The sequence below is a fragment of the Eretmochelys imbricata genome, chromosome 7, assembly GCF_965152235.1.
Source record: "Eretmochelys imbricata isolate rEreImb1 chromosome 7, rEreImb1.hap1, whole genome shotgun sequence".
Lineage (NCBI taxonomy): Eukaryota > Metazoa > Chordata > Testudines > Cheloniidae > Eretmochelys > Eretmochelys imbricata.
Window position 1 is genome coordinate 124,496,860 of NC_135578.1, and position 12,171 is coordinate 124,509,030.

General features: G+C 49.7%; 1 protein-coding gene across 3 annotated transcripts in view; it reads right to left on the reverse strand.

Annotated features, from left to right (window-relative positions):
- ARHGAP19 (Rho GTPase activating protein 19) overlaps positions 1 to 9,122 on the reverse strand; it is a 57,780-nt gene extending 48,658 nt beyond the window's left edge. For all 3 annotated transcript variants that reach the window (XM_077823349.1, XM_077823347.1, XM_077823346.1), the window contains exon 1: positions 9,045 to 9,122. In XM_077823349.1, coding sequence (XP_077679475.1) covers positions 9,045 to 9,115 — 71 coding nt within the window. In that variant the 5' untranslated portion in view covers positions 9,116 to 9,122. The remainder of the gene's footprint in view (positions 1 to 9,044) is intronic.
- Between the last annotated feature and the right edge of the window lie 3,049 nt (positions 9,123 to 12,171).

A 12,171-nucleotide genomic window follows, 5' to 3' on the forward strand; every position in this document is an offset into this window, starting at 1 on the left:
GGTAGACTTTAGCAAACTCAGGGAGCTGGTAAGTAAAATCCCATGGGAAGCAAGCGTAAGGGGAAAAACAATTGAATACAGTTGGCAGTTTTTCAGAGAGACATTATTAAGGGCACAAAAGCAAACTATCCCACTGTGTAGGAAACACATGAAGTATGGCAAGAGACCACCCTGGCTTAACCAGATCTTCATAATCTAAAAATCAAAAAAGAGTTCTCTAAAAAGTTGAAACTAGGTCAAATTACAAAGCATAAATATAAACAAATAACACAAGTATGTAGGGACAAAATTGGAAAGGCCAAGGCACAAAATGAGGTCAAACTAGCTAGAGATATAAGGCTAACAAGAAAACATCCTCTTGCTTCTAATGTATTCATAGGAAGACCAAGGACAGGGTAGGCCTGTTAATGAATGGGGGAAAACAATAATAGAAAATGTGGAAATGGCAGAGGTGCTTAATGACTTCTTTGTTTCAGTTTTCATCGAGAAGGTTGGTGGTGATTGGACATCTAACAGTGAATGCCGGTAAAAATGAGGTCGGATCAAGAGAGGCTAAAAATAGGGAAAGAACAAGTTAAAAGTTACTTAAACAAAATAGATGTCTTCAAGTCACCAGGGCCTGATGAACTGCATCCTAGAATACTCAAGGAGCTGACTGAGGAGATATCTGAACCATTGGCAATTATCTTTGACAAGTCATAGAAGACGAGAGAGATTCCTAAAGACTGGAAAAGGGTAAATATAATGCCCATCTACAAAAGGGAAATAAGTCCAACCCAGGGAATTACAGACCAGTCAGCTTAACTTCTGACCCCAGAAAGAATCATAGAATATCAGGGTTGGAAGGGACCTCAGGAGGTCATCTAGTCCAACCCCCTGCTCAAAGCAGGATCAATCCCCAACTAAATCATCCCAGACAGGGCTTTGTCAAGCCTGACCTTAAAAATATCTAAGGAAAGAGATTCCACCACCTCCCTAGGTAATGCATTCCAGTGTTTCACCACCCTCCTAGTCAAAAAGTTTTTCCTAATATCCAACCTAAACCACCCCCACTGCAACTTGAGACCATTACTCCTTGCTCTGTCATCAGCTACCACTGAGAACAGTCTAGATCCATCCTCTTTGGAACCGCCTTTCAGATAGTGGAAAGCAGCTATCAAATCCCCCCCACATTCTTCTCTTCCGCAGATTAAACAATCCCAGTTCCCTCAGCCTCTCCTCATAAGTCATGTGTTCCAGTCCCCTAATCATTTTTGTTGCCCTCCGCTGGACTCTCTCCAATTTTTCCACATCCTTCTTCTAGTGTGGGGCCCAAAACTGGACAGTACTCCAGATGAGGCCTCACCAATGTCAAATAGAGGGGAACGATCATGTCCCTCGATCTGCTGGCAATGCCCCTGCATATACATCCCAAAATGCCATTGGCCTTCTTGGCAACAAGGGCACACTGTTGACTCATATCCAGCTTCTCGTCCACTGTAACCCCTAAGTCCTTTTCTGCAGAACTGCTGCCGAGCCATTAGGTCCCTAGTCTGTAGCGGTGCATGGGATTCTTCTGTCCTAAGTGCAGGACTCTGCACTTGTCCTTGTTGAACCTCATCAGATTTCTTTTGGCCCAATCCTCCAATTTGTCTAGGGCCCTCTGTATCCTATCCCTACCCTCCAGCGTACCTACCTCTCCTCCCAGTTTAGTGTCATCTGCAAACTTGCTGAGGGTGCAATCCACACCATCCTCCAGATCATTAATGAAGATACTGAACAAAACCGGCCCCAGGACTGACCCTCGGGGCACTCTGCTAGATACCGGCTGCCAACTAGACATGGAGCCATTGATCACTACCTGTTGAGCCCGACAATCTAGCCAACTTTCTATCCACCTTATAGTCCATTCATCCAGCCCATACTTCTTTAACTTGCTGGCAAGAATATTGTGGGAGACCGTCTCAAAAGCTTTGCTAAAGTCAAGGAATAACACGTCCACTGCTTTCCCCTCATCCACAAAGCCAGTTATCTCATCATAGAAGGCAATTAGATTAGTCAGGCATGACTTGCCCTTGGTGAATCCATGCTGACTGTTCCTGATCATTTTCCTCTCCTCTAAGTGCTTCAGAATTGATTCCTTGAGGACCTGCTCCATGATTTTTCCAGGGACTGAGGTGAGGCTGACTGGCCTGTAGTTCCCAGGATCCTCCTTCTTCCCTTTTTTAAAGATGGGCACTACATTAGCCTTTTTCCAGTCGTCTGGAACTTCCCCCGATCGCCATGAGTTTTCAAAGATAATGGCCAATGGCTCTGCAATCACATCCGCCAACTCCTTTAGCACTCTTGGATGCAGCGCATCCAGCCCCATGGACTTGTGCTCGTCCAGCTTTTCTAAATAGTCCCGAACCACTTTTCTCCACAGAGGGCTGGTCACCTCCTCCCCATGCTGTGCTGCCCAGTGCAGTAGTCTGGGAGCTGACCTTGTTCGTGAAGATAATGGAGCAAATACTTAAGCAATCAATTTGCCAACATCTAGAAGATAATAAGGTGATAAGTAACAATCAGCATTTGGATTTGTCAAGAACAAATAGTGTCAAACCAACCTGATCGATTTCTTTGATGGGTTACAAGCCTTGTGGATGGGGGGAAGCGGTAGACGTGGTATACCTTGACTTTAGTAAAGCTTTTGATACTGTCTTGCATGACCTTCTCATAAACAAACTAGGGAAATGCAACCTAGATGGAGCTACTATAAGGTGGGTGCAAAACTGGTTGGAAAACCATTTGCGGAGAGTAGTTAGTGGTTCAGAGTCATGCTGGAAGGGCATAAAAAGTGGGGTCCCACAAGGGTCAGTTCTGGGACTGGTTCTGTTCCATATCTTCATCAATGATTTAGATACTGGCTTGCAGAGTACACTTATAAAGTTTGCGGATGATACCAAGCTGGGAGGGGCTGCAAGTGCTTTGGAGGCTAAGATTAAAATTCAAAATGATCTGGACAAACTGGAGAAATGGTCTGAAGTAAATAGGATGAAATTCAATAAGGACAAATGCAAAGTACTCCACTTAGGAAGGAACAATCAGTTGCACACATACACAATAGGAAATGACTGCCTAGGAAGGAGTACTGTGGAAAGGGATCGGAGGGTCATAGTGGACCACAAGCTAACTACAAGTCAACAGTGTAACGCTGTTGCAAAAAAAAAAAAAAAAAAAAGGCGCAAATATCACTCTGGGATGTCTTAGCAGGAGTGTTGTAAGCAAGGCATGAGCAGTAGTTCTTCTACTCTGCACTGATTTGGCCTCAACTGGAGCATTGTGTCCGGTTCTGGGGGCCACATTTCAGAAAAGATGTGGACAAACTGGAGAGAGTCCAGAGAAGAGCAACAAAAATGATTAAAGGTCTAGAAAACATGACCTATGAGGGAAGACTGAAAAAAATTGGGTTTGTTTAGTCTGGAAAAAGAGGACAGAGGGGACATAACAGTTTTCAAGTACATAAAAGATTGTTCCAAGGAGGTAAATTGTTCTTGTTAACCCCTGAGGATAGGGCAAGAAGCAATGGGCTTAAATTGCAGCAAGGGAGGTTTAGGTTGGACATTAGGAAAAAAATTCCTAACTCTCAGGGTGGTTAAGCACTGGAATAAATTGCCTGAGGCTGTGGAATCTCCGTCATTGGAGATTTTTAAGAGCAGGCTAGACAAACACCTGTCAGAAATGGTCTGGATAATACTTAGTCCTGCCACGAGTGCAGGGGACTGGACTAGATGACCTCTCAAGGTCACTTCCAGTCCTATGATTCTATGACTACTGGTATCTGGACAACAAGGCAGCATCTAGCAGTCCCTGGAACAAAGTTACTTAAATCCTCCTATACAGTCAGTACCCAGACAGTTTATTGTAACGCAACATGGAATACTTACTGGTAGAGGTTTCCTTCCCAGTAGTGTGCGGCTAGCAATCCACCTGGGTCTCAGGGAGTGTCTCTTCATGGGTCTCTGGCTCAGGTGTGCTGAAAATATCGTAGCTGTCTGGGGAAATTTCTTCACAGGGTCTGTGGCCAGTTCTAAACAGCCACAACATAGCAGGATTCTGCGGTGACCTGGCAAAAATCCAATCCAGCTCCTCTGAATATGCACATGTAGCAGGAGCATTACTGATGGGCTTGTTTTGGTCCCTCTTTTGGTCCCGTTTTCATAGTTCTGCTTGAGCTTTGGTGGGCACAGGGGTGCGTCCCAGGAGTGCCCCTTTTCCCACAATTGTTCCAATAGCCACTTGTAGATATCCACATCCTGGTAAGGGCTGTTAAGATGGGGGTTGACATGCTCCTCTCCCCAGAGGGCAAAGACACCCAGGCCCTCCAGACAGGACCACACAGAAATACAGGCATGGCTGCTAGAATGGACTTCAGGTATGTGAACTTACCAAGGGGTAGAATCACAAAGGGGCATACCTGGCCATATGCTAGCAATTAAAGAGAGAGGAGAGAGACAGAGACAAGGTAGGTAAGGAAATATCTTTTATTGGACCAACTCCTGTTGGTGGAAAGTACAAACTTTAGAACCTGAAAGTTTGGACCTTCAACCAAACACCAAAAGAAGTTGGTCCAATAAAAGATATTACCTTACCTAGCTTGTATCTCTCATTTCTTGAGATCAATGTGGCTACAACACCACTGCAAACAGCATTTAAATAGGCAGGTGACATCCGGACAAGAGGACCCTGGAGCAGTGGAGGGCACATGGGTAAACAGACGGGCTAGTCTAGGTATAAAGTACTACAGAGTGGGATAGCAGTGGGAGGACAGCTTGAAGTGAGGTAGTTAATTCAAAATGGGGATGTATCCACATGAACCATATACCAGAATATATACTCATTCCCGACTAGTGTTATGCCGCTTGCAAAGAGGATTAAAGCAGGATAAGACAAGAGATAAATCAAAAAATAACTTGTATGGACGCAAGGCAGTTGATGTCAGGGGGAAAAAAAGCTGTTCCTCAGAATCTGGAAATTGGTGGGGGAGTCCCCCCACCCTGAAACATGTATTTTGTGACTGAACCACGACCAGAGGGATGCATCAGATTTCTCTTCCATGTACTCAACCAAGCCCAGGGAGCACTGACTGAGATTCCTGCACTATCAATAATCCCCTCAGCACTTTTACAAAAGTAAATTACACACATTAAATCAAACATGTTAAAAAAGTTCCAGACAGAAGTGAGTCTAAGGAGGGTCCTCCTCAAAGCGCCTCTCCCACCCTAAAGCATGAGCCAGCCCATAACCCAGCTGTCCCCTGCAGAGTACCAACCCCACCCGCGAAATGTTGAGAAGTCTCCACAACAAAGCAGAATAATGTCAGGATCAAAGCTGAGCTCTGGCAAACCCGGGGGAGAAGCCAGGTCCAGAGCCACCCAGAACTTCCTGCCTCAGAGGATCACACCTGCCATGTCATTACACAGGGAGAGAGGGGAGGTCTTGCTGGGAAGCCAAAGGCAAACCCATTAAAACGTCTCTTGGGAGAGGGCTGGCAGCCAATTACCCCTGTGCTGTGCTCTTAGTGAGCAGCCTGCCTCATTCTGCATGAACTGCCATTTCTGAATGGTGTGAGGAGAACGCCCCCACGTAGTGCACACTGCTCTCACCCAACCAGGAGGTGGGAAAGGCCAGGAGCACTGGAGCAAGGGCTCTGCATCAGGAAGAGAAGGATGCAACTTTCCTGCCAAGTGCAGATAATAAAATAGCGTCGTCCTGAGAAAAGCTGCAGCCCACAGAGGCGGAGGATCCCACCAGGCCATAAGCCTTTGAAACAAACAGCTGGATGGGCTGCAATAGCCTCCATCGTTCTCCCCAAACAGAACAGGGGGTGCGTGGCACCTAAGAGACTAACAAGGTTATTGGAGCATCAGCTCTTGTGGGCTACAGCTCACCTCATCGGATGCATGTGTTACCTGTCAGATGCCACTTATATGGTGGTGACCAAGAGGATTTGCTGCCCTGCCCCACAGGGTGATGGGGCTGCAACACCCCCTGTGGGAGAAGCCAACACTTGTGTTGAAAAACAAAATGAAAGCCAAAACCTCAAATAAATGTGTTCGTCTCTAGGGTGCACAAGTCCTCCTGTTCTTTTTGCGGATACAGACTAACAGGGCTGCTGCTCTGAAACCTGTCTTTCTCCCAGTTACTTCCCCCACACTGATTCATACAGACAGCTTGGATTATGGAGAACAGAACTCTGTATGGAACAGAGAAGGGGCACTGTGAACAGTTTAGAGAGTAATTTTATGCAAGTTTGGTTCAGTTCTGCAATTTAACCAGGATGTGTGCTTGCTGGCTCTATGCAAGGGCCTCACAGAAAGCACAATGCCTGAAAGCAACAGAATGGGAGTGACGCAGGCAAATGGACCTATCTCCAGAAGCCAAAGTCCCAGAGCCAGAGGTGAGAGAAAGAACTAAAGGAGAATAGGTTCTAAAGTAACTAAGAGAAAGCTGCATGAACCTGCTAAAAAAATATATATATATATAGAGAGAGAGAGAGAGAGAGAGAGAGAGAGAGAGCGCGCGCGCGCGCGCACGCTATTTGCTGAGGAGGGAGAAGTGTCCAACACCAGCTATGGCCAGGAAAGGAGCAATGGGGGCCAAATGTGTCACATCATCAAGACTTGGTGGACTTCAGTGTGACTGCTACTTAATACATCAAAGAGCCATTTCAGTGCCAATCTGCCCCCCCCTTTGTTTTCTCCACTGGTTATACACTTAGATGAGCTTTCCCTAACCCCCCCCCCCGCCCTTACTTGTCTGTGTCCCCACACCGGGGCAGTGGGGGGAGGAGGGAAGAAGAGAAAGAGGAGGAACAGCAGTAAGGTGGTTAAGGCTAAGGCCAGGTTTGTGGCCGGGAGAGGTGCCACAGCCAGGGGCCGAGGCTGGAGCGGGAGCAGAGCTGCAGCCAGGTGCAGCTCCGCTCCCGGCTTTGCTCCCAGCATTGGTCCCAGTTAGGGAATGGAGCCACGACCAGCGGCTAGTGTGGGGATTGGAGTAGAACCGCACCAAGGCCGGGACCAGGGATGCAGCTGGAGGCAGGATCAGAGCAGGGAGGGCTTCATGGCGCTCCCTCCCCACCCCTGGGCAGGGTTTCTTGGGCTGCACCCCCCGACACTCCTCCATGCCTCCCTAGAGAGGTTGCACCCCACACTTTGGGAACCCTCTGGCTTACACTGTAAGCTATTTGGGGGCAGGGGCTTGTTATTTCCTGCACACAGTGCCCAGCTCAATGAGGAATCAATTCCTGATTGGCACCTCTGGACACAAAGACATACCCCAGTTCAAATGTGGGGTGACATTTTACACAGTGCCATGCACATGATCACTAGAACAAGGACACTGGCTAGGCTGGTAGACGGAGGCACCTAGATGCTGCTTTGGATTGTGTGGGCAAGTAATGCTACCCCACCCCCTCTTCCGACCAGACAATGTACTGGAGTGTAGAAGAACAAGGATCCTGCTGTCCGAGCCCAACAAAGCCCTGGATAAGAACAGGAGGGGGTGTTACATGCAGTCATAGAAATAACTGCAGAAAGAACCCTGCTGGAGCTTGGGTCTGGAGGGTTGCCCAACAGGACAGGAATGTGTTGTGGGTTTTTTGTTTGGTTTTTTTTTTTTTAAGTAAGTCTGTCTCCATGCTAGATTTTAAGCAAGTGTCACTGCCCAGGGTGGGGGGTAGAGGGGTGAATGATAGCAAGATTGCCCTCAGATAAGGCATTTTCAGAGAGACAAGATGCACTGAACCAGGAGGCAGGAGCTCTGCCACAAGCTTCCTGCAGACCCACACACTCACCTCAACTCCATTTGCCTCAGTTTTCCTCTCAAATAGGTATTGCACTTGTACTTCCCTCTTTTGGTTTGGCTGTTTAGACTGTGAGCTCTCTGGGGCAGAGGTGGTCTCTTAGTAGGCATTTGTACACAGGGTTAGTGTAGCCGTATTGGTCTCAGGATATTAGAGACCAGGTGGGTGAGTGGATCTTTTATTGCAGTGGTTCTCAGCCCTTACAGACTACTCTACCCATTTGAGGAGTCTGCTTTGTCTTGCGTACCCAAAGCATCACCTCACTTAAAAACAACTTGCTTACCATATCAGACATTGAAACACAAAAGAGGCACAGCACGCTATTACTGAATAATGGTCGATTCTCATTTTTACCATGCAATTATAAAATAAATTGTTTGGAATGTAAATATTGTACTTACATTTCAGCATATAGAGCAGTATAAACAAGCCATTGTCAGTATGAAATTTGAGTTTGTACTGACTTCATTAGTGTTTTATGTAGCCTGTTGTAAAACTAGGCAAATATCTAGAGGCGTTGATGTACCCTCTGGAAGACCTCTCCGGACTCCTGGTTAAGAACCACTGTTTTGGTGGACTAATGTGTGCCAGCAAGAGAGACAAGCTTTCAAGCGCCACAGAGCTCTTCAAGTTTGGAAGATCTATTCAGAGGGCGTGTCTACACCACGCAGCTTTTAGCGACAAGGCTGTGTCCACACGGCCTTGTCACTAAAAGTCAGCATGTGTAAATGCTCCTTATTGGCCCCGTTGTTGACAAAATACCACCCGCTCGCTGAGCTGGAGTTCGCTTTGTCACACGGCCATTTGCAAAACTTTTTGTCTTTCAAGTGCGGGGGGGGGGGCGGCATGTCGCGGGGCGGGCGCCGGGGCAGCTTAGGCGCCAACAGGCGGGCTCGTCTCCGAGGTGCCCCGAGGCCGCCGGCTGGGCTTGCGGCGGGCGCCGAACCGGCTGCGGCGGGGACACACTGGGGGGGGGGGGCGGGGGGGGGGGCAGCGCAGGAGCCGCGGCCTGCTCGCGCCCCGCCAACCGGCGCCGGGGGGGCGGGGCGGTTCGCCCCCAGCAGCGTTCTCCCTTCCGGCCCCCCCGGCCCCGGGTCTCCCTCAGGCCCCCGCCGGAGCCAGCCAGAGGCCGAGGCCGAGGCCGAGGCCGAGGCGCGTGGGGTGGGGTGGGGTCGGGTGGGGTCGGGTCGGGTCGGGTCGGACCCCCCGGCCGCGCACCTACCTGCCACCCCGGCGCGCAGCGGCTCCTCGGCTCCCCGCCGCCATCTCATACCTGCCGCTCCGCTTCCCCATTGGCCCTCCGCGCCCCAGCCCCTGCAAAGCGATTGGCTGGAGCGAGCGCCGTCCCGGGGCGGGGCCCCCAAAGGGCGGGGCCGCCATTGGCCGGTTCGAATAGTCAACAGACGACCCGCGCGCTGGCCGGGAGGGGGCCGCCGGGTGCGCAAAGGGTCCTGGGGGTTGTAGTTTTCCTGAGTGGGAGGGGGATCAGCAGGCCCCGCCCCCAGGCTGAGGACACGCCCCAGGGCGGGGAAGCCGCGGGGGTGGGGGTGGAGCAGCCCCTGCGTGTGGGGGGGGTGCGGGCAGGGGTTCCCCAGCTGCCAACGCTGCCCGGGCTGGCACAGGCCGAGGCAGTGGGGACGTGGCAGCCCCTCTGTGTGGCCAGGGGCAGGGGGGTACCTCAGGTCCCCCCCTCGCTGCAGCCCTCAGCACATGGGCAGGCCAGGGCCCCTCCAAAGGGGGTCGGGGTCCTTGTCCCCGTTGCACAGCCAGGGGCCGCACAGGGGGAAGGGCTTGCCCACACTACAGGGCGGAACAGTCCGAGGCAGATCTGAGACACCGCTCGTACCCCCGGCCCCCCGCTCCGTTCTGCTGGGGCCACCCCGGCTGTTACACCTGGTTCCACTGACGTCAAGCCAGTTAGTCTGGATTTACACGGGTGCAGCAGAGCCCAGCCTGGCCTGACGTCATTCCCAGTTCACTGAGCAACTGAGGGGCGAGTCTGGCCGGGGAGGATAACTCCTACCTAAGTCAAACCAGGGGTCGGCAGTAAGAGGAGAAGTCACTGTGGGACCCATTCTCCCATTAGCCTACGTCAGAGGTTCTCAGACTGTGGTCCGCGAGCTCCATTCAGGAGGTCCGTGGACAGTTCCCTCTGAGGTGCCCACCTGGGCGGCTGCACACAAGAGAACAAAGGGCCACCCACCTAATTAGTGGAGCCGCACAGGCATGGCTCCACTAATTAGGTCTGGACCCTGGAGAAGATGCACATGTAAGGTGGCCTTGGGGGAATAGGGGGCAGTGGGGTGAGAAGAGGGGGTGGGGGAAATTTTGGACATGCTGGGCTCTGGCAGCCAGAGAAAGAGACGACTTTCCCCAGCTCCAGGGCTGTGGCTGCACTTTACAACAGCTAAGGGTACAAACAACATTTGGAAAGATCATTAAGTGGTCCGCTGAGACCCTCAGCAATTTTCAAGTGGTTCGCGAAAAAAAAGGTTTGAGAACCACTGGTGCGTGATGTAGGGGAGGGCAGAGAGGGAGCTGGAACTCACCGAGTGCCTTTAGAATTCCTGCCGTGGTGGCTTGGTTCCCCTGCTGAGGAAACCAGGTCCTTCACTCCGGGGTCCCCTTAGCTCATGTTGGTTACCTCCATGACTTGAGGGAAGGTGCCCAGCCAGAATCCACTCCCTCCCAACTTGCACAGCTCCTGTGCAGGGGAAGGGGAGGAACGTGCCACAGAGACAACACACATACAAACGTCCACCTAAGCAGGCAGAGGTCTGCATGTGGAGAGATCCTGCTATGCAGTTTTCAGGGGGATAATCTGGCTTGCAACATTTAAGGCCTGATTTTCAGAGGTGCTGAGCATCCACATCACCAGCTGGATTCAGTGATCCATAAAACCTCACCACCTTTACAAACTGGGCTCCTAGAGCCTGACAGAACATGAGCAATCAACAACACTGGAGGTGTAGGAAGAGCAAGTCATGCCAAAAACCTGGGTTGTTTTTTTTTTTTTTGACAGAATTGACCATCTTTGGACAAAGAACACAGCAGTTTTCTGGCCTTAATAAAGCACCGGATACGGTGATTCACAAAATCATATTAAACGATAGAATTCCAGCTGTCTCGGATAGGAGCATGGTCACATAGACTAGAAACTGCTCTACAAATAACTAACAATAATAGAGCCACAAAATGACCATGGCATATGGACTGACTTGGAGGTGGGTCTGGTGAGGTGCTTCGTGGTGGGGTGGTAGGTCTCATCTTTTCTTATTTATTAAATGAGCTGAAAAAGGGAGCAGGTCGCGACAAAATCTCCAGATGATACAAAACTAAGAGAAGCTGCATCCGCCAGCGAGGACAGAGAAATTATACAAAAGGTCATGTATGTTAGAAATATTGGCAGGGAATTACAGATGAGATTCAACTTGGATAAATGCAGCTGATGCATCTGGGAAAATAAAACCATCTGGGAAAGAGAAACCTAGGAGTAAGGAGCAGACGGATGAGGAAGACAGTGAATGAGGAGAGTGGGCAGAGAATTAAGCAGCAGTTTGCAATGCATTATGCCAGAAAGAAACAAACCTGATTTGGGGCTGCCGAAGCAGTAGCGTGACACGCAACAAGAAGCTGGTATTCTGATGTACAGCCTTCAATACAGACAGACACAACTCTTTTATGAGGCCAGATCCTGATAAGATCTTGCCTTTTTTCTCAGTCCTCACTCAGGGAAACCCCCATTAAAGTCTAACCTCTGACCCGAGTCAGCTACGATATTAAGCAAAAAAAAAAAAAAAAAAATTCACAGTGGATATGACCTTGTACTCTGTCTTGTGGATATGACCTTGTATTCTGTGCCCATAGGATTTGCCACAGAATCCATCCCTGCCACAGAACTGTGTTCCTCAATCTCAGCCTGCATTTCCAACAATGATGTCTCAAGGTCTCTTCTGGTTGTACAGGTAATCTTGAAAACATGGGCCACGTGAAGTGAAGCAGTGTTTTGGTCAAGAAGCAGCAGGCAGCCTGAAAGACTGGCTCCGAGAAAGGTGGGCTGCTCCATCATCACATGGGGTGTTAATGCCAAAGACTATTTAAATGTCAATATGTTTAACTATTTCACTGCCGATCTTTTAGCTAATGTGCAGTCTCACCATGTCCAGCTGCCTCCTTACTACCCTCATGCCAAAAGCCCCAGTGTTCGTGTGTCTCTCTCAAATGCACATGCAGCTCCCTTGGCCACTCCAATGAGTTACATATTCTCACTACCAACATCTAAAGTGTTGGACAGCATCAAATAAATGGAATGTAATATCAGAATAACTCAGAGGACACTGCTGATTGGA